At 39.4% G+C, this 22,485-nt stretch overlaps 4 protein-coding genes across 5 annotated transcripts in view; all 4 read left to right on the top strand.

Moving 5' to 3' along the window:
- Window positions 1-2,282: 2,282 nt before the first annotated feature.
- On the top strand, window positions 2,283-5,923 carry LOC149113096 (E3 ubiquitin-protein ligase TRIM45-like). Its single transcript, XM_089287882.1, has one exon. It carries the CDS (start codon window positions 2,586-2,588, stop codon window positions 4,830-4,832), a length of 2,247 nt encoding a protein of 748 aa, XP_089144008.1. The 5' UTR covers window positions 2,283-2,585; the 3' UTR covers window positions 4,833-5,923.
- Window positions 5,924-8,420: 2,497 nt separating this feature from the next.
- On the top strand, window positions 8,421-8,840 carry LOC149113095 (uncharacterized). Its single transcript, XM_089288487.1, has one exon. It carries the CDS (start codon window positions 8,421-8,423, stop codon window positions 8,838-8,840), a length of 420 nt encoding a protein of 139 aa, XP_089144613.1.
- A 983-nt stretch (window positions 8,841-9,823) lies between these two features.
- Window positions 9,824-13,955, top strand: LOC149113094 (E3 ubiquitin-protein ligase TRIM45-like). 2 transcript variants are annotated; one of them, XM_089287879.1, is made up of 2 exons: window positions 9,824-10,140; window positions 10,410-13,955. In XM_089287879.1, exon 2 carries the CDS (start codon window positions 10,495-10,497, stop codon window positions 12,877-12,879), a length of 2,385 nt encoding a protein of 794 aa, XP_089144005.1. In that variant the 5' UTR covers window positions 9,824-10,140; window positions 10,410-10,494; the 3' UTR covers window positions 12,880-13,955. The 2 variants fall into 2 exon arrangements, with proteins under 2 accessions (XP_089144005.1, XP_089144004.1); XM_089287878.1 differs by having other exon boundaries at window positions 9,824-10,144.
- Window positions 13,956-16,258: 2,303 nt separating this feature from the next.
- The window catches only part of LOC110069079 (C-1-tetrahydrofolate synthase, cytoplasmic-like), a 33,999-nt gene continuing 27,772 nt past the window's right edge, over window positions 16,259-22,485 (top strand). Inside the window, exons 1-6 of the mRNA XM_089287880.1 lie at window positions 16,259-16,363; window positions 19,234-19,318; window positions 19,742-19,801; window positions 20,425-20,478; window positions 21,780-21,916; window positions 22,324-22,424. Of these exons, the coding sequence (XP_089144006.1) occupies window positions 16,323-16,363; window positions 19,234-19,318; window positions 19,742-19,801; window positions 20,425-20,478; window positions 21,780-21,916; window positions 22,324-22,424 (478 nt within the window). The 5' untranslated portion in view covers window positions 16,259-16,322. The remainder of the gene's footprint in view (window positions 16,364-19,233; window positions 19,319-19,741; window positions 19,802-20,424; window positions 20,479-21,779; window positions 21,917-22,323; window positions 22,425-22,485) is intronic.

Here is a 22,485-nt window from a genome sequence, read left to right as displayed (position 1 = left end):
CTCGGTGCTTATGTCTTTATATGCGGTGCTGTCTTCATTATATTCGGTGCTTATTCCATTATATTCGGTGCTTCCCTCGTTATATTCGGTGCTTTCTTCGTTATATTCGGTGCTTTTTTCCTTATATTCGGTGCTGTCTTTATTATATTCGGTGCTTATTCCATTATATTCGGTGCTTACTTCATTATATTCGGTGCCTACTTCATTATATTCGGTGCTTACTTCATTATATTCGGTGCTTACTTCATTATATTCGGTGCTTACTTCATTATATTCGGTGCTTACTTCATTATATTCGGTGCTTACTTCATTATATTCGGTGCTTACTTCATTATATTCGGTGCTTACCTCATTATATTCGGTGCTTACTTCATTATATTCGGTGCTTACTTCATTATATTCGGTGCTTATTTCATTATATTCGGTGCTTTCTTCGATATGATCGTCACCAGTCTTCGCAAGGGGTCGTACAATTTGGAGGTAGTCTAGGGAAAGCCGGGAAAAACGGGTGTCACGAAAACTCAGACCCCGAAACAGACCCCGAAAACTCAGACCCCTCGAAATTAAAAACTCAATTGTTATCACCCGAATTGCTCTATGGCCACAATGGGGCGAGATGTTTATCTTCTCCGGTTTATGTTGTGTAGCCGATATTTACGTAATACCGGACTACGCAAAAGTAATTGATCGTGTAAATTGAAGATAAGCATACGGTAAAATAAAATAACATGATAAAAGAACATAATAAAAGAAAACAAATGGAAACAATTAATATGTTTCTTCGCGGATGTTCAGACCATTAGGATCAATTGTTCTGCCTTTTTGAATTAAAAAAGCTTCCCTGGCCGTACGGATAGAGTCTCGGTTAGAAACGATTTTTTCGATGGGGATTAATTGCATGTCGTTAGCAGTGTGGTTAGGAGAGGACAGGAAATGTTCGGCGGCTGTAGTAGGTTTAGATTTGTTGTTAGGGTTATCTATGGTACGGCGGTGTTCATTAACTCGGTCTTTTAATTGTCGTTTCGTCTCTCCTATGTATTGTAAATTACGGCGGTTACATTGAATCATGTAGATGAGGTTTTTAGTGTCACAGGTCAGGTTGGATTTTATGGCGCGCGTTTCCCCGGTAGAAGTATGTAGTAAGTCCGTGAGAAATGTAGGGACAAGTAGCACAGTTTTTGCCACAACGGAAAGAACCAGAAGTTGTGTCGGTTTTTGCTTTTGTATTCTTCATTTCAATTTTCGTTCACTCACATTTCGAGACCAGACATGGCGGTTCAATCGGTTCGACCTTCACGTGCTTTTTACGTGTTGACTTTTTACGTGCCGACAGTCACGCAACGCACATAAAGTCAAAAAGCAGATTGCGATCAAACGAGTATGTTTCAGAGAACAACACATTTTTTTGCTGCATACGATTGCATAAAAAAGGTCTGTTTTGAAAAGCAGTGTCGGCTGCTGTTCTAAACCTTGTTAGTTCTTCACTGTTTGACCGACGCGACAGCGATAAACGTGAGAAGTTAAATATTTGTGTTTCACGTTCGATCGACGCGACAACATAAACCGGAGAAGATAAACATCTCGCCCCATTGTGGCCATAGAGCAATTCGGGTGATAACAATTGAGTTTTTAATTTCGAGGGGTCTGAGTTTTCGGGGTCTGTTTCGGGGTCTGAGTTTTCGTGACACCCGTTTTTCCCGGCTTTCCCTAGACTACCTCCAAATTGTACGACCCCTTGCGAAGACTGGTGACGATCATATCGAAGAAAGCACCGAATATAATGAAATAAGCACCGAATATAATGAAGTAAGCACCGAATATAATGAAGTAAGCACCGAATATAATGAAGTAAGCACCGAATATAATGAAGTAAGCACCGAATATAATGAAGTAAGCACCGAATATAATGAAGTAAGCACCGAATATAATGAAGTAAGCACCGAATATAATGAAGTAGGCACCGAATATAATGAAGTAAGCACCGAATATAATGGAATAAGCACCGAATATAATAAAGACAGCACCGAATATAAGGAAAAAAGCACCGAATATAACGAAGAAAGCACCGAATATAACGAGGGAAGCACCGAATATAATGGAATAAGCACCGAATATAATGAAGACAGCACCGCATATAAAGACATAAGCACCGAGTATAATGGAATAAGCACCGAGTATAATGAGTTAATCACCGAATATAATAACATAACTACTCAATATAATGACATAACCACCCAATGTAATAAAAAAAAGTATCATAAGACAGTTCTGGCGTTCCATAGAAAGGAATTGAAATACAGACTCCAAAGAATTTCTCTTTTGTTCTGATCAATGTTTTAGTGACATCTGATCAACGAGCTTAAACGATGTACCTCGGGGTCACATTCTTAGGAATCAGTATCCAAGACAAAATGACAAAGGCTCTTTAAAGCAACGTTCCATGATTGGCTTGAACAAGCGAAAAGATTAGCATAATAAACAGCCACGATTCCAAGAAGAGCTAAAAAAAGAAAGTCACAAGACTTCATTGTTTCGGGTTGAGTTCCGCGAAAACCTTGCTTTACTCGCTTGTTGCTGAACACGACATGGATATCAAAACGTTGCTCCATAATCTCCGTGAAGAAGTGTCTTGCTCGGTGTGTTCCGACATATTTACCGATCCAAAACATCTGCCATGTTTACACAGTTTCTGTCTGCACTGCTTGAAACAATGGCATAGGACGAGTCATGGCCGCGACACCATCAGATGCCCGAATTGTCAAGCCGTTAGCAGAGTACCTGAAAGTGGCGATCTGAAAGATCTTCCAACCAGTTTTTATCTGAATGGCTTGATTGATGTGCTGGCAATCAAAGAGTGTAGAAGTACTCAAGTAAGATGTGGGAACTGCGAGAAGAAAAGCTCTGCCACTTCTTATTGTTTCCAGTGTTGCATATTTCACTGTCAAGAGTGCGTCACTGCACACAACATCATGCGAAGCAATAAAGATCATCGTGTTCTGGCGCTGAAAGACTTTGAAGACAAGGACTATGAGGATGTGCTAAAGCGACCTGTGTTCTGTACAAAGCAACGGCACGAGAAAGAAGAGCTAAAGTACTTTTGTAAGAACTGTGAAATGGCCGTTTGCCAATCTTGTGTTTTGATGGATCATCCTGGTCATTCTTTGGAGCACATAGAAGACGAAGCTGAAAGACAAAAGATTGAAATGAAATCAATGATTGAAACACAGAAGCGTAATTTGCAAGCAAAGCTGACTGCTGTTAGTAAACTTGATGAAGACTACGCGAAGATCATACAACGAGGCGAAGAGGTAAAGAGGGACGTTCAGAGGACTGTTGACGATTTAATTGCCAATATTGAAGCGAAGAAACAGACTATTTTTGCAGCGGTGGAAGACCAAACAAAGAAATCACTCGAAAGTCTAACAACCCAGAAGACCGAGATCGAGAATCAAATAGAGGTGATCAAATCAACGTTGGATAAAGCTGATAAAGTTTTGACACGAAGTGCAAACGCTGAAGTCGTTCAAGTAAAAAAGTCATTACAAACAATCTTGGAGGGAGTTGATCAAACTACTAAGCCAACTGAGCGTGACCTGAAAGATCTTCCGATTTTAGTTTTCGTGCCAAATCTAAAGATGTTGAAGACTGTCAACACCGAAGAAATTGGAACACTGAAAATACTGCAGCAAACTGAGGCTAGTCAATCTGTCGCTGAGGGCAAAGGACTCGAAGAAGGAACTGTTGAAGTTGAAGCACAGTTTGTTCTGACCACTAGAAACGCAGAGGGAGAGCAGTGTTACAATAAACATGATCGTGTAACGGTAGAGATCAGCGACGAAGAAGGACGAGAATGTGCGACGGAAGTGCGAATAAATGACAATAAGGATGGAAGCTACAAAATCAGCTATTCACCCAAAGATCAAGGCAAATACAAAGTGACAGTAAAGGTAAACGGAGGACATGTTCTTGATAGTCCTTTTTCCATTGATGTGAAATTATTTCAGTTAAAACCTGCTTTTTCTTTTGGAAAAGAAGGTTCGTCTGTCGGAATGTTTAAGTATCCCTTTGGGGTGGCAGTGAATGCCAGGGACGAGATAGCTGTAACTGATTTTGGGAACCACAGAGTTCAAATCTTCAAGAGTGATGGAAAATACTTAAGATCGTTTGGTCGGGAAGGTAACAAAGCGGGCGAATTTAAGTATCCTGTGGGAATAACGTTTCATACAAATGGAAATATTTTCGTAGCAGACCAGCATAACCATAGGATCCAGATTTTCAGTGGGGAGGGTGAGTACGTGGGTATGTTTGGTGGGCAAGGAAGCCTTGATAGTCAGCTCTCTAATCCTTGTGGTTTATCTGTAGACAGTAATGGAAACATCATTGTTGCTGATGCAGGTAACAACATGATTAAGATCTTTTCTCCTGATGGCAAGTTTCTAATGAAGATAGGTGGACGGGGCTCTTTTTTTTATCCTATCCACTGTGTTCAGTGTGATAGATATCTCATAGTGTCAGACTGGAATGAGCACTGTATAAAGGTTTTTAATTGTAATGGAGACTTTCAGTACAAGTTTGGAAAGGAGGGTGGAGGGGACGGCGAGTTTAATTTTCCCCATTGTTTGTCAGTGAACAAGTCAGGACACCTGATGGTCTGTGATTCAGGTAATCATAGAATACAAGTATTTGAACTCAGTGGAAAGTTTGTTGGCAAGTTTGGAACAAAGGGCAGTAATTTAGGAGAATTCAATGGCCCACGGTCTGTAGCAGTTCTCAGTAATGGCCGAATTGTTGTGAGCGACTCGGGTAACTATCGCATCCAGATACTGGAGTGAGCACTGTACTTTATGAAAAAGAGAAACTCTAGGACATTAATTCAAAATTCAAAATTCAAAATTTATTTTAGTTTTCAGTTTGTTTAATATGTGGAATTATTTTCTGTGATAAAACGTTAGAAATGCAGTGTCCACCCAATTGCTTGTGGTGTGGCTCTGTATCGGTTGAACTGTTCTATAATTGTTTTGGGGTTAGGTGGGACGGGTGGGTGGGTGACAAAAACAAATTTGTGTGGCTTGCAGTTGGATGGGAATAATACGTACATCTCTTAAGTTGTATTGTATGAATTATTTTGAAGGACAAGAAAAAACGTTTTTTTTTTTTGTTTACTTTACCAGTGGTTATATTATATAATAGAGTGACTAGCAAAATAAGAAAGTTATAAAACCACTTTATGGATTAATTGTTGTAATAAGAACCTCCACTATAGGAGAAAAGGCTGTTTAGGGGATTTGCCTTTTCTTAATTTAAAGAAGAAACATTTTGTTTCTCAAATTATTACTATACTCTTTGACATTTAATTGTCGTTATGATGTTTTTATAGCAAGTTTGTTTTAGGGATTAGCAGGTTATTGACAGTCAGGTATGTACTGGAAAATATGTAGTACAAAGAACATTGCTTCAATGAACTTACCGAGTTACTAATTGCCTTGACGTTTGTATTTTCCTTATACTCAATAGCAGTATTTGTTAGCTGCAGTGCTACAGTTAAACCCCACTTTACGAATGACCGCTTTATACGGACACCTTGAGCCTTATGGAAATTGATTTTAGTTCCCAGCTCCAAGATTTTCTGTTAGCTTGACCAGCTTAAGACAGACACCTGGATTATAGCAACACTTAGTGTGCTTCTGACGGTGTTTGAGAAAACGGGGTTCGACTGTATCTGTAGGTTAAAATATATGTTTTTAAAGTTTGTATTTTTAGCTTTAGTTTATTGGAACTTTAAAGTTAACTGCTTTAATGATGAAAGGTTTTGTAGAAAGAGCTGTTTGCAGTGATTAACAGCAGTAAATAGCTTGATATGAAATAATTGTAAAATCATCTTTTTCTTTGAAAATGTAAATAAACAAAGTGTGAGTTCAAGAAAGTTGCTCTTTGCTTTGAGTTTACTTTTTAGTTTCTTATGTGAAAAAAGAAATTGCTAGAGATCGTAAAGAGAGGTTCATAAATTCTCCAGTACAATGGGCCGAATAAGCTTGTTTAATAAGGTTTTATCGTATTTAACTCTGTTCTTTTGTGACTACGTTATAAATTGAAAAAACTTGAGTTTGCTTTGGAGCTATGAAAACGAAATATATGATAAGTTACGTGGTCATTTGATACATCACTACGTTTCCGCTACCTGTTAACACGAACCGTGGTCGAACAATAACTTTACCTCTTTGACTGTGTTGAGATACAGAAGAAACACTTCAAAGCAGTTACGTTAACCTTCCCCTCCCTACAAATCTCTTGCACGCTACTCTTGGCGGGTCGGCAAGGCGAGCGAGCACCAGTTTCATATTCTGCAGGGTTTCTTTTTTTCTGGTAGCGCTAAATTCATTGCGTGGAGAACTGGACTCGCGAAAGGAAATCAATGGCAATAGGTTAGATAAACTGGCGCCGTTCTTAAAGCGTTTTATGTTTCTTTCTCTGTACCTCGGTATTGTGCCTCGCCAAGGTTTGTTTTTGGAAGCAATGCTACAATGCTTTTCGTTGTCACGATACTGTCCCACAGGAAGTTAACGCCGAAGAGCCATTTAGGGAAAGGCTAGATACAACAAGCAAGCACCGAGGAAGCGTATGATACTTGTCCAAACGAAAGAGCAATCTGACGGATTTTTCAGTAGAAGCCAACTTAAAACCAAGAAATGAAAGAAGAACCCCTGGGAGTCACGCTTCAGTTTAAGTTTGTAGTTTCTAGAGCAAAGAAAGATATTTTTAAGTTTTCTTTCTTGCCACGAACAATCAATGAATAGAACTTTCTTCCTGAGGATATTTTCCCGGAATGCATTGTCCGTAGATAGTTTTAAATCAAAGTGAGTTTTTAATATTCGATTGTATTAGTTTTATTTGGATTTTTTTAATATTTTGGATATTTTATTATATTATTTTTATTTAGATTTTTTTATTTTTATTTTTTTTATTTTTTTAATATCCCAGTGTATTATTTTTATTTAGATTTTTAAAGCTGGTGTGATATCTCAAGCATTTTACCAAATTAACTAAGTAGAGATGTAGATGTAAAGTGCGTTCCTCAGCTTTCGGCTTCTCTGTCTTCTCTTCAGTGTTTCAATCAGAATGCATACAAGTAAACATTTCCCTTGTTTTCCCGCCAAAGAATAGAATCGCTTCAACAGTGACGTATGACGGCGCTAGTGTCCCTGCTCTAGTATGGTATTGTTGGGACGCCCCTAAGTTGTGTGTATGATATACAGCGCGCTCGTTTGTAAAGCCTTGGAATGAAGGATTATTAAAGCTGACCGGATCGTTTGACTGCTTGGGAGTTTTTCGCGAAATAAGTTTACTTTCTCGCTAAATATCCTGGGAAAGTATTTGTCTTCTCCTCATAGCCACAAGACTGAAAAAAAAAAGGTTGAACGTATCTAGATAATTGCTAGAAGGAGGAAATGAGAAACATTCCATTGAAAACATTTAATTTGTTTCTTTCTCAATCTTTAACTGAAAAGTTCTTTACTGTTGATTAGTTGACCGATACACAAGATCCTTGTCAGACCAAAAAACACCTTTCATTCCACCAATAGAATAACTACACGCCACATGTATATAACCATGAGGCACTGATGGTTACCGAGCCCCGAGTTACGGGGGAGGGGTAGAGGGGAGGCCCATACGAAAAGGTCGGGGATGCTCGTCGGAAAATTTAAATTAAAGTCCAAGAGGAGATCAATCTGGGTTAAACTCTAACTTTATTGTCAGTACACTTAAAACGAAAATGACAGCGTTGACGTCTGAGGGTCTTCAAGTGCACACTTAGAAAGCTAAAAATAGCTCACTATTTCAGTGAGGTCAGCTGTTACAAACCACAACAGCTCTTAATTCAAACTTGCCACTGATTTTCACCGTCCAAAGAAAACGATTGATATCAAATTTCTCCTGACTGAGCCGCAGTATTTCTTTAAATAATTTTGAGAGAATTTGGGTTTTGGTCAAACCTTTTGAACTGTGATGATTGGGTCTAGTATTTCCATAACGTGTCTTCTTACATTTACCATAAAATGGTAAGGAGAAATTAGGCTTTTATCACAGGCGCAGATGAAACGGAAAGATTTTAGAAGATGGATAAGATGCCTTTGCCATATAAAAATTACAGTCCATAGTGACATAAGTACTTTTGATCATAACAGACTGCCAAGAAGCATTTTTCCTGTCGTGAAACATCGACACCCCATGCCCAACCCTCCTCTTTTACCCGGGCTTGGGATCGGCTGGATGTACCCAGATTAGACTGGATATACCCAGGCAAAGTCAAAAAACAAAAATTTACCAAACTAGACAAGAGAAAACTTGTAGAGAGACTCGCGGTTGAGGCAGAAGAGGCTGCTGGTAGGCAAGATCTAAAGACCCTATATAGAATTAACAAAATGTTAAATAATGGTTTTAAAAACAACGATGTCCCTGTAAAAGACACAGATGGTAATGTTCTTTCGAAAGAAGCAGAAAAGCTGGCATGCTGGAGGGAACATTTTGAAAGCATTCTAAATAGGCCAGAACCTGAACAGGTAGCTGAGATTCCACCGGCAGTAGAGGACTTGGATATCTGCATAGATCCACCTACCATGGAAGAGGTGAAAGCTGTCATCAAAGTGATGAAGAGCGGGAAGGCAGGTGGAGCAGATGGAGTGACTGCAGAAATGCTCAAGGTTGAAGAAACTGAAACACCACGCCTTTTGACGTGCATATTCAGAGAGATATGGGAGAGCGAGACGATTCCTGAAGCGTGGAAGACCGGACTCTTTGTCAAATTACCCAAAAAGGGTGATTTGGGTGACTGCAACAACTGAAGAGGCATCACTCTGCTCCCCATTACCAGCAAGGTCTTCAGCAAGATCATCCATACAAGACTGGCTGAAACACTGGATGAGTACATCAGGCAGGAACAGGCAGGTTTCCGCCCTGGACGCTCGTGCTCTGACCACATTTTCACCCTAAGGCAAATTCTAGAGCAGAGGAAAGAATGGAATGCTCCCCTGTATGCCAACTTTATTTACTTTGAAGAGGCGTTTGACGGCATTTACCGAGATTCCCTATGGAAGATATTAAGGCACTACGGGATTCTATCAAAGCTGGTAAATGTCATCAAGATGCTTTGCAGTGACTTCAAGTCCCAGGTTATTTGCAACGCAGCGCTTACAGACGCCTTCAGCGTGACCACGGGTGTGAAACAAGGGTGTATTTTCTCCCCCTTTCTATTATTCTTGGGGATCGACTGGGTTTTGAAACAAGTGACTAGTGGTCGAAGGAGAAGGATTAGATGGACATTGACCTTGATTATGCAGAAAAACCTTAAAAGACCTTGATTATGCAGATGATATTGCGTTGCTCGCCCATCGACACCAGGACATGGAGGCAAAGACCAATGCCTCGGCAACTAAAGCAGGGAAATTAGGCCTGAAGATCAACATTAAGAAGACAAGGCATTTGAGGATGAGTGGCAGGACCAATGAATCCATCATGGTGAATGGGGAAGTGGTAGAAGAGGTTGATCACTTTACCTACCTGGGATCTAAGGTGTCCACCAGCGGAGATGGAGAAGAAGAGATCCTAGTCCGGATTTCAAAGGCAAGCCAGGCCTTTGCCTCGCTTCGAGGCACTTGGAGATCCAAGAACATCAGCCAGAACACAAAGATCCGATTTTTCAAAAGCAATGTCTTAAGCATTCTACTGCATGGCGCAGAATCCTGGAAGATGACCAAAACCATCAGCCACAAGCTAGAAGTCTTCCAGAACAAGAGCCTTCGTACGATTCTCCGTATATACTTGCCCCAGACAATCTCAAACTATGAGTTGCGCAGAAGAACAGGAACAGAACCAATCAAACAACAAGTCCGGCGAAAGAGATTGAAATGGATTGGTCATGTGCTGCGCATGCCACCAGCAGCATTACCACGAGTTGCCCTTAGGTGGACTCCTGATGGCCGTAGAAAGAGAGACAGACCGAAAGAAACATGGGGGAGGACAGTGGAGAAAGAGATGAAGGAGAACAGCTGGACATGGGGTCACCTGGAACGACGAGCACCCGACAGAAGACAATGGCGTACTTTGGCCGAGGCCTTATGTGTTTCAAAACACGAAGAGGATTAAGTAAGTAAGTAAGTAAGTAAGTAAGTAAGTAAGAAAGATCGACGCGTGGCGCGCGAACTAGCTCACGAGGGACGCGCGACTCGCAGATAATCGTGAGTCTTCGCGAGTCCGTAGAGATTGTAAGTTCAGTTCCTCCTGACCAACGCACCCCAACAAAATGAGCTGTCCATCTTTTGCGCGTGAGAAAAACAAAGGACATCTATTCAGACAGGAAGGAATTGAAATACAAACTCCAAAGCACTAATGTTTCGTTCTGATCAATGTTTTAGTGACATCTGATCAACCAGCCACATGTGTCACATTCTTAGGAATCAGTATCAGGCAAAATGACAAAGGCTCTTAAAACAACGTTCCATGATTGGTTTGAACAAGGGAAAAGATTGTCATAATAAACAGCCACGATTCCAAGAAGACCTAAAAAAGAAAGTCACAAGAAGTCATTGTTTCGAGTTGAGTTCCGCGAAAACCTTGCTTTACCCGCTTGTTTCTGGACACGACATGGATATCAAAACGTTGCTCCATAATCTCCGTGAAGAAGTGTCTTGCTCGGTGTGTTCCGACATATTTACCGATCCAAAACATCTGCCATGCTTACACAGTTTCTGTCTGCACTGCTTGAAACAATGGCATAGGACGAGTCATTGCTGCGACACCATTAGATGCCCAAATTGTCGAGCCGTTAGCAGAGTACCTGAAAGTGGGGATCTGAAAGATCTTCCAACCAGTTTTTATCTGAATGGCTTGATTGATGTGCTGGTAATCAAAGAGTACAGGAGTAGCCAAGTAAGATGTGGGAACTGCAAGAAGAAAAGCTTCGAGACTTCATACTGTTTCCAGTGTTGCATATTTCACTGTCAAGAGTGCGTCACTGCACACAACATCATGCGAAGCAATAAAGATCACCGTGTTCTGGCGCTGAAAGACTTTCAAGACAAGGACTATGAGGATGTGCTCAAGCGACCTGTGTTCTGTGCAAAGCAACGGCACGAGAAAGAAGAGCTAAAGTACTTTTGTAAGAACTGTGGAACGGCGGTTTGCCAATCTTGTGTTTTGATGGATCATCCTGGTCATGCTTTGGAGCACATAGAAGACGAAGCTGAAAGACGCAAGATTGAAATGAAATCAATGATTGAAACACAGAAGCGTAATTTACAAGCAAAGATAGACGCTGTTAGTAAACTTGACGAAGACTGCGTGAAGATCATACAACGAGGCGAAGAGGTGAAGAGGGACGTTCAGAGGACTGTTGACAATTTAATTGCCAATATTGAAGCGAAGAAGCAAACTATTTTTGCAGCGGTGGAAGACCAAACAAAGAAATCGCTTGAAAGTCTAACAACCCAAAAGATCGAGAACCAAATAGAGGTGATCAAATCATCGTTGGATAAAGCTGATAAAGTTTTGACACGAAGTACAAACGCTGAAGTCGTTCAAGTGAAAAAATCATTAGAAACAATCTTGGAGGGAGTTGATCAAACTACTAAGCCAAATGCGCGTGACCCAAAAGGTCTTCCGATATTGGTTTTCGTGAAAAATCAAAGGATGTTGAAGATTGTCAACACCGAAGAAATTGGAACACTGGGAATACTGAACGAAACTAACGCAAGTCAGTCTGTAGCTGAGGGCAAGGGCATTCAAGAAGGAACTGTTGGAGTTGAAGCACAGTTTGTTCTTACCACAAAAAACGCAGAGGAAGGACAGTGTTACAGTAAACATGATCGTGTAACGGTAGAGATCAGGGACGAAGAAGGACGAGAATGTGCGATGGAAGTGCGAATAAATGACAATAAGGATGGAAACTACAAAATCAGCTATTCACCCAAAGATCAAGGCAAATACAAAGTGACAGTAAAGGTAAACGGCGAACACATTCTTGATAGTCCTTTTTCTATTGAGATGAAATTATTTCAGTTAAGAGCTGCTTTTTCTTTTGGGAAACAAGGTTCGTCTGTTGGAATGTTTAACAATCCCTGGGGGGTGGCAGTGAATGCCAGGGACGAGATAGCTGTAACTGATTGTGAGAACCACAGAGTTCAAGTCTTTAATAGCGAAGGAAAATGTTTAAGATCTTTTGGTCGGGAAGGTAAGAATCTGGGCGAATTTAAGTTTCCTAGGGGAATAACTTTTCATAAAAATGGAAATATTTTCGTAGCAGACAACGGTAACCATAGGATCCAGATTTTCAGTGGCGAGGGTGAGTACGTGGATATGTTTGGTGGGAAGGGAATCCTTGATAGTCAGCTTTCTAATCCTTGGGGTTTATCTGTAGACAGTGATGGAAATATCATTGTTGCTGATACAGGTAACAAACTGATTAAGATCTTTTCTCCTAATGGTAAGTTTTCAATGAAAATTGGTGGGCAGGGTTCTTTTTCTGATCCTATCCACTGTGTTCAGTGTGATAGATATCTCATTGTGTCAGACAACGGAGCAAATTGCGTAAAGGTTTTCAACTGTAATGGCAACTTTCAGTACAAGTTTGGAAAGCAGGGTGGAGGGGATGGGAAGTTTAAGTATCCCCGTTGTTTGTCAGTAAACAAGTCAGGACACCTGTTGGTCTGTGATTCAGATAATAATAGAATACAAGTATTTCAACTAAATGGAAAGTTTGTTGGCAAGTTTGGAACAAAGGGCAGTAATTTAGGAGAATTAAATTTCCCATCGTCTGTAGCAGTTCTAAGTAATGGCCGGATTGCTGTGTCTGAATGGCATAACAATCGCATTCAGATACTTGAGTGAACACTGTCCTTTACAAACAAAAAGAAAACCGGTAATTATTGGATTATTTTATTTGAAATTCATTTTAGTTTTCAGTTTGTTTAATTTGTGGAATTCTTTTGTGTGACAAAACGTTAGAGATGCAGTATTCACGTAATTGCTTGTGGTTTGGTCCTGTATCGGTTGAACTGTTAAATAATTGTTTTGGGGGGTAGGGGGACGGGTGGGTGAGTGACAAAAACAAATTTGTGTCTCTTGGAGACGGATGGGATGAATAACTACTACATCTCTTGAGTTGTATTGTATGAATTATTTTGGAGGAAAAGAAACCGTTTGTTTGTTTGCTTTACCAGTGGTTATATTATATAATAGAGTGACTAACAAAATAAGAAAGTTATAAAACCACTTTATGGATTAATTGTTGTAATAAGAACCTCCACTATAGGAGAGAAGGCTCTTTAGAGGATTCGCGTTTTTTGTGATTTAAAGAAGAAAATGCTATACTCTTTGACATCTAATTATCTTGATGATGTTTTTATAGCAAGTCTGTTTTAGGGATTAGCAGGTTATTAACCTGCAGATACTGACAGTCGAACCCCGTTTTCTCAGACACCATCAGGATCACATTAAGTGTTGATATAATCCAGGTGTCTGTCTTAACCTGGTCAAGCTAAGAGAAAATGTTGGAGCTAGGAAGTAAAATCACTTTCCGTAACCTCAAGGTGTCCGTATAAAGCAGTCATCCGTAAAGCGGGGTTTAACTGTAGCACTGTAGCTAACAAATACTGTTATTGAGTATAAGGAAAATACAAACTTCAAGGCAAATAGTAACTCAGTAAGTTAATTGAAGCGATGTTCATTGTACTACATATTTTTCAGTACATAGCTGACTGTCAATATATATGTTTTTAAAATTTGTATTTATAGCTTTAGTTTATTGGAACTGTAAAGTTAGCTGCTTTAACCATGAAACGTTTTGTAGAAAGAGCCGTTAGCAATGAAGAACGGTAATCAATAACTTTTGATATGAAATAATCGTAAAATATTCATTTACTGTCACGATGGGAGAAACTGAAATAAAGTGTAAGTTAAATGAAGCTGTAATATTCCTCCACTTATTAGTGTTTCTTAGAAAGCGAATTGTTTTGTTTACCTGTAAGAGCAGAACGAGAGCAATGTTTCCTCTTTACTTGTTTAAGATATTTTTTCTTTTACAACTTCGCTGATAAATCTTTCAAACATTGATTTCACTTTCGGCCCATGGACTCGAGTAAATAACCGGAAGCGACGCCCAAAATCGAGAACGCGCGCGCGGGTTACAACACGCGAGGAAAAGGAAAGAACACCTGCGTTAGGAGGGTTGAGGAACTTCATTTCTTCCTCTGAACACCGCTCAATCCCGTGCCATATTATTCTTCAAGCGCGTGCTATGCAGATAATGAAAACGGAGAAACTAACAAACAGTATGTTTATTAATGCATGGATACCTTATAAATGAGCATAACATGAGCCTTGGTTTAATTTCTCCCTTTGTTCTGTTTAGTGGCTTTCTGAAGACCTATCAGTTTCAATACAACTAAGGCACGTTCCCCCTAGAGGACGGTACAAAAGCTTTGAACCGTCATGAGTTAGCGCTGAGTCTGGCAGACTTTACACTCTACTTTTAGACCCCTCCTTGTGTTATTAAAAAAGCCTGGAAATAACAACAAAGATCGGACTATAGTACAGTACAGTGATACAAAGATCAACCAGCACTACAGTTTACAGAACTACATCAAGGGTTTGACTCAAAAAAGTCGCGCCATTTTCTCATCCAATCAGAAATAAAATCAAAACCAATCGTGTCTCGCTGGCGCTCGTTTCCCCGCGCTTTGCCTCAGCTAAATGTATTTTCTTTGAAATTTGATTGGCCCGTTGGATGAAGTTCGTCCTTTGTGACTGGCTAAGGTGATAACTTTGGTTTTGGTTTTACGAAACTCAATTGAAAACCGCCCTGACATATAGTCTGGCACAATTAATGTCTTCCCTAGCGTATTCGTGTAAGTGAGATTTGACTTTGATTGCAGGTTAATGTATTTTCAGTTTTTAAGTATTTTCGTTTGTAGCTAGCTAGATTTAGTTTACTGGAACAATAAGTTAGTTTACATTGCAATGAAAAATTTTTAGAGCTGAACTGTAAGCGATATTTAACAATTAGATTATGAGCTCGAGGTTTCTATTGAGCGAGTTCCCGTGGTTTTCTGCTTTTCACGTGAGCCACAAGCTAAGGTAAACAAGAACTAACAAAACCACAAAAACCAGAGAAGACAGAAAGTCACGGGAAAACTGGGAACGACAAGAGAACAGCGTCACAGGAACCATGACAGCCACGCGAATCTGACGAGAACAACAAGAAAGTTTTATGTGAAATCAAATGAGTGACATGTGACGTCAATGGCTGTTGTATCGTTGACCAGTCCTGAGCGCTGACTTGCGATTGATTAATTAGTTAACATTTATTCACTGAAGTGGAGGTGAATAGTACTTTGCTAGTCACCTCCGAGTTAACCAATAACAACGCGTAAAAAGTACTATTTACTTACGTGGTATATTCAGTGAATTCTTCGCTTTACGGACACTCTCGTAAGCGGACAGCCATACTTACAGACACTTTTTCAATTCCCTTTTTTACCTCCCGGTCAGGCTCTATATTTACACCTTCCCGTAAGAGGACGCCCTTACGTAAGAGTACGCGGACATCCCAGGTATAATAATTGACTCCTGGCATGGAAAATTGTCTTTAATTTGCAATAAAAAGCTTCAGTTGTTATTTTTGGCGACGCAATTAAACATGTGATTAAAACCCGCTAATCTGAATCCTGCCTGTCCGCTTATGAGAATAATTCCCGTAAGCGGACAGCTCTACTAATGGAGACTTTGTCCAATTCCCGAGGGGTATCCGTTTTAATACGAGAGAGTTGGCTGTACAAGTAAATGATCCATATACCACGTGACTCGAACATTTGACTCGGGGGCCAGCTGATCAACTCACGTTAAGCTTAAAAGGAAAATTATGCGTTGAAAACGAGTAATTCAGACATAATAATTTTTCTCTTTTCTTGGGTCTAGCGATATTGTTTTTATGCTTTTTGACTCTCGGTATTTTTTTACTGAACGCAAACTTAACGGAACGGCGGTCAAAATGTCCAAAGCTCTGAGACAAGCAACTGAATTATTCCTAGCGGTTCAGAATGCTCTGCACAAGCTCGCGCTAATAATATACAATGCAAGAATGCCACGCATTCTGTTTTAACAACACTTATCTCGAGTCTAGCAATATTCCACTTCCTTTTGTGAGCATAGACTAGTTCCTATTAGAGACGAACAAGTAAATCGATCATTGTCCACGGATCCTGATTTTCCAGTTTTTTTCGGGCGCGGGCTTCCCAAGGCATTCTGGGACGTTTGGCGGTACCTGGATCAACATGGCGGAAGCGAAGTTGCTTCTCGGTAAAGAAGTAGCGAGGTAAACTTTATTTTGCTTCGTTTTACCAGTAGATATGGGAGTTATAGTAACACGGGAAAAGCCTATTAACCGTATTCCACCGGAGAGAGATTCTGTTGCCTTTCTGTTTGATTTATAAATTGTGCGCTTGTTTACGAAGGTTTCGTCCGTTCTCACGTGTTTAGCATGGGGAAAGTTCCAAGTACGTGTATTTTTAAGTTTTCTCAAATTTAAACATGGCAGAAAAATAATTTTGTAGAAATAAGGGTTTCAAATTAAACCAAAACAGAAAAATAGCTTTGTAGAAATAAGGGTCTCAAATCAAACCAGGGCAGAAAAATAATTTTGTAGAAATAAGTGAACACTCATGACTTTTGAAAACATTACTCAACTCGTGTGTCAATGAAAGTAATTCGAACCTATATTCGGACACTCTTCTTCCCCATGGGAGGGTACTCCCAGAAAAAAATGGGCCTGGGTGTGTGCGGCCTGCTTCCCACCTTACCCTACATGTACATGCCATCTATTTGGACCTCTATTTGAGACCAAAATCTGTGAATTTCCCTATGACCATGGCCTGACCAAAAATGTGATACCCTATTCAAGACCTGACCCTCAAATAATACCCTGATTTAGACTTGCCGTATAATTAGTTCAGACCAATGTTAAAGACATTGTGAAGGGTTTTTGTTGATGGTCTTATCGATAATGATGAAAAGGTAGCCAGCTTCTTCCAAGAAAAATATACCCAATTCAAGACTAGAGTGCAAAAACCATACCCTATTTGAAACCATATGGCCAAAATCGATACCTTATTTTTGACCAAAATGGCTAAAAGTCCCTATCCTTTGGGGTCAGACATACCTATATAGCCCATATAAGGAAGTGTGTGAACAGCCTGGGGATGCCCGTCAGAAAACTGAGTTCCATTTTGTCGTGATCATGAGAAGTGGCCCCACAGCAAAGCCTACACTGTTTATGTTTTGTGTTGTTTTTTTCAAGTTTTAATTTTCTTCTGCATAGTTGGATATTTTTTACACGGAAGAGATGTTATTTTCTTTGTAAATTATACAGTTTGCATCCTTTTTTCTCAGAAATCCTTAAACCAGAGAATTCAAAAATTGATTGCTAGACTAAAGACACTAAGCCTTAAATATAATGACTGGCCCCTAAGGAAACAGAGACCCTCAATGTTCCCCAAGGCAAAGCATATAGGGACATTGAGGTTGAGGGGAAACAAAACTCACTGTTCCTGCACAGCCAGTCATTAAGTGTTTGTTATACCTCAGGGGCATAGCCAGGATTTTTCCAGAGGTACACACAATTTTCCAAATCCCCCCTACCCCTGACCTCCAAGTCCCAAATCTTTTTCAGGTGACTTGATTAAAGGCAAGGTTATGTTGTAAGCCCAACATTTTTACTGTATATGAAATGACAACTAAGTCGTAAAATTTTTTGTTGCCTTTTTCGGTTCATTGACTGCAGCACCTCAAAAACAATCGCTGCAAGGTAATAATTTGTGATCGATTTTTGGCCATGGTAAGGCGAGGAAATCGAGTATACTGCGAAGACAGGCTGAGGTGAAAACAACGCATTCAGCCTTACTATCCAGCTTGTTATCTGCTCGCTATTTTCCTACCTTTCCTCTAAATATATCATTCAAAATTTGTTTGACCAATGAATAACACGCTTCTCTGGAAACTGACAGTCGGGTGCGGGAAAAAAACAGTCCCTTATTTAGAAAATATACATTCAAAGGAAACAAGCACAGTTAAATGCATTGAGGCAAACTGTGCTTTGTAAAAACAGCTAGCTTTTACTCTTGTGCTTTTTTGTTATTTTTCACTTTTTTATTTTATTTTTTTACTTTTGACTTTTTGAGGTACGCACGTGCATACCGTGCATACAGGTAGCTATGCCCCTGTACCTCCCAACTCCAAAACTGTGTGCTTGATGGCGGCTGGCACCGTGGTTTTAAGGAGCATGACCTTATCATGTGCGATTTGAAAGTCCAAGTTGTTGTTTCCCTAGGGAGTTAAAGAGTTTTTTTCGTCCCAGGGAATTTGTGAGTTTTGACAGGTTAAACACGTGACAGGTTCTCCAGTCGTTAAGTCATTAAGATTTACATTAACATTTTGAGTTGAGAGGTAAAAAAAGAGCTGTCATCCATAGAACACTTAAGTTGGTGTTTGACGAACAAGTTTTCCTTAAGCGACCATACTTCATACAATAATCTTTTCCCGGCTGTCTGAAATGAGGTTTTCTCTGAGAATAGGCACAAATACTGACAGCTATAAGTAAGGGACACTTGATATTCTTGTCAGCTACTTGTATAATTGGCAATCATATATCACTGTGACAGTTGAATAAATCCCTCCAGATTCTCTTTGAAGTGTTTGTTGGAGGTTTGCCACCTTTCTGTTCTCTAGGCTCTTGTTTTTCTTTAAACTCTTGCCATATTGTTCTGCTATTCAGACCTTCCCTAAATGGCACCTGACTAGATTTCAGATTGAAAAATTAATTTTGAATAAGACCCCTTTCCCCCAAAAATACCTCTGCAAATCTCAGACACAAAATTCTTTCCAGTAAAGACGATCTATACTCCTTATTCCAAAATGGCGACCAATTTATTATTCTTTTGTTTGCATGTTAATTAGCCCTCTTTGCCTCATTTTCACTTCAAAATTCTTTTGTATTCTGTACATGTTGACGAGGCAAAGAGGGCTAATTACCATGTAAACAAAAGAATAATAAACTGGCTCCCATTTTGGAATAAGGTGTATAGAGGGGGTTATGCAGAACCAAAGCAAAGTGAGAAAACCACTCTGTGACCTTTGATGGATCGTATGTAGGGATTATAATACATAGAAAACTTGTCATTTTGTACACAGTGAGATTCGTCAGAAGTTAAAGGAGGATGTTGCAGCAGTGCAAGCAGAAAATGAAGGATTTAAACCAGGACTTGCCATTGTGCAAGTAAGGACAATTTTAAAAAAATAAGCAACACTAATAAAGTATTTGTTTTGCACTTCCCTCGTTTTTCTTATGTAAGGCTGATTCATCAATCAAAACAGAACTAGCTAGGTTTTTTTTTCTGTTACTTTTAGTGGACATTCTAATCGTACATGTACATAACTGTATGTGTGCTAAAAAATCTGTACAATGTAGGAACCCCAGATATAGTGGCCTTGAGGTGAGTGCACTTGACTCTGCTAATAAACATCTGGATGGTTGCTGTGGGATTGCTACTTTTGGAAATTCATGGTACATGTATTAAATGTATGCAGGAATACTTTGTCCAGACTTGTCAGATGCAAGACTAGAGATCTGTGGTAAATTAACATTTTGATTTGCTAACTTCAAATGTTTACATGTACATGTATGTGTTTCTTGTTTTAGATTGGTGACAGAAGTGATTCAACTGTTTACATCAAGTCAAAAGTCAAGGCTGCTGAAGAGGTGGATGCAATTTATATCATTATGTTTCTTTGATTAATTGTTTATTTTGTGCGAAACAACCATTTTATTCCAACCATATTAATATACTGTTGCAATAAATAAATAAGTATACTTGTAAGTGCGAAGTAGTTGTCAACTAGGTACTGGTCAGTGGAATTAATTGAAGATAAACAAATAGCAATTCTGGTTAATTAAACTGAACCACAGAAAATTTAAATCTAGGTGGTTTCTAGGAGAGTTCCAGTTTGCCGAAAAGTACATTGTTTCTCTTGTTAAACCTGGGCAAGAAATGGACCACATTTCACTTTAAGAAGTTGATGAAATTTATAAACATTGAAGAGCATCAAAATCCTCTGTAATCTGATTGTTAACACAGGCTTAAGTACACAGTACTATTCTTAAAGCATTCCTCCAATTCCTGAAGATTTGCATAGAAAAATACTAGAGGTCAGAAGATTAGGTCCACAAAATCTCGATCAGAACCAGTTATGTGCTGCTAGTCACTTACACAGTCATTAGTTTGGTAAATATATGTGCTCAAACAACCCATGCAATTCTGCTAAATTTTGTGTCAACATTGTGAAGATCGAGTAAAGGATTTTATTTGTTTTCTGTACTTGTAGATTGGTATGCTTGCAAGACATGTGAAGTTGTCAAGGACCTCTACTCAAGCAGATGTAGGAACTGATATTCAGAACTTTGCATTTAACTCATTACTATACAGGGGTTTCATTAACGTTTTCACCAGGGAGGGTGGGGGGCAACTGCTTTTCAGAGGTGGGGAAAATGTTTTGAACTGAACTTTTTTGTAAGAAAACTTTTCCTCTAGATAACCAAACCAGGTGGGCAAAATCATCCAGTCACAGCCGTTCAGTTTGTCTGTTGCCCAGCCCTTAATGAAATCCCTTTTTATATGATATTTACTTTTTATCTTTGGATATATCTAGGGAACCCTGTAGAGGTTACAGATTTTTTGTCAGGGTCAAATCGGGTTTAAATATGTCGCGACTAGCCGCATTGAGGCTTGGGGTTGAGTCATCCAACATCAAGATGGCACCTATTCCACTGACGTGACTCTCATGACATTTCCTAATTCGTTGAGGTGTGTGTGAGCTCCAGCAAATTGTCTTGGTCCACCGGACACTGGCCAACAGGGCCCGACAAGATGTTTTGAGATCTAGTACTGTTAGATATAGCCTGACAAGCCCTGATCTTGTTGCAGACTTGTCTGAATTCACCCCATACTAGCTGGTGTGCGCAGCCTTAACTATATGGATTTAAAACAGGTTTAATGCTGAGTAACACTATATATCAAACATATGAGAATGTGTTTTATGAGAAGAGAGTTGAAGACGTGACAAGAAGAGGAGAGTATTTTGGGTACTTCGAGATATTTGGAAAAGTGGTAAAACACAGTCAAATAATAAGGTTGATGTATCTTCTCAATCAAAACTGCAGAGTTCTTAGGAGAAAATGGGGAAGTAAAATCTTAAGCATCCATGCTAATTCAGATCAGATATCCAAACACTGTCACAGTTTAACTTCTTTTGTTTAAACTTGATGAATTATTAATGACTTTGAGGATGACAAGTCTTGGTGACCAATTGTGCTTGTACTTAATTCAAGTTTACATAGCATGAGAAAGTGATTCAGTTTTATAAAACTTTCCTGGATGGGATGATACATAATTACTTTGGAGTAAGTACTTTGGAATGATAATTCTCTCAGTATTTTCAATAGCTTGGTGAAACAATTTGATTTCATCCATTATTCAATACACTTCTGGATGGAAAGAGGCTTCATAAAAGTTCAGTCTCTTGCCCAAGAACACAAGAAAATGACCCTGGTAACACTGATAAGCCCATACTGATCAATTTTAGTCCAACATGATAACTTAAAGAGTTTGTTCAAGGTTAAACCCTTGATGTTTTGAGCAACTTACTTCTGTGCACTCACAGTGTTACACTTCTACCCTAAGGTTCTCAAAGCTGTGGATGAATTGAACAAAGATTCAACAATTCATGGCATCATTGTACAGCTCCCCCCTGATTCTGTGGAGCCAATCGATCCTGCAATTTGCACAAATGCTGTTGCACCAGAGAAGGATGTTGATGGGTAAGGTTTCATCTGCACTGTACATGCTAGTATTGGATTTTGTTAAACAGAATTAGAAGCCATGACAACAACCATTATTGCTCTACTAGAGGCTCAGTAAAAGGTCTGATGGTTCCTGTACTTCCATTACTTCATGGTATCATATTGAGGATCATACACATATGTATTGTGCATGCTGATCAATTAAATGTCCAGCTACATGTATATTGTACTTGCCCTGCCGCCCATCAGCAACTGTTATGTTAGTTTTGGAGTCTCTCTAGTCTTCCACGTATGAATGAGAAATGTTGTGGTGTGTTTTGTTGCTTGTGAAATAGTGTTTTGCTCTCCTGGTTAATTTACGACTTGTTGAATTGTGTATAGCTCTTTGCTTTGAAAATGGTTTTTGCTTTCTTGTTTTTTTTTAGGTTACATGATGTAAATGCAGGGAAGCTATCAAGAGGAGAGTTGGATGACTGCATTGTCCCTTGCACTCCCCGAGGATGCCTGGAGTTGATCAAGAAATCAGGTATTTACCCATATTTAACGGCTGTACAGTTATTTTATTCCCTGTTTCTCCTAATAAAAAC

Source organism: Orbicella faveolata, unplaced genomic scaffold (assembly GCF_042242905.1).
Source record: "Orbicella faveolata isolate gen_17 unplaced genomic scaffold, um_ofav_v1 contig_15, whole genome shotgun sequence".
NCBI lineage: Eukaryota > Metazoa > Cnidaria > Anthozoa > Scleractinia > Merulinidae > Orbicella > Orbicella faveolata.
This window is presented reverse-complemented; position numbering and strand designations above follow the sequence as displayed.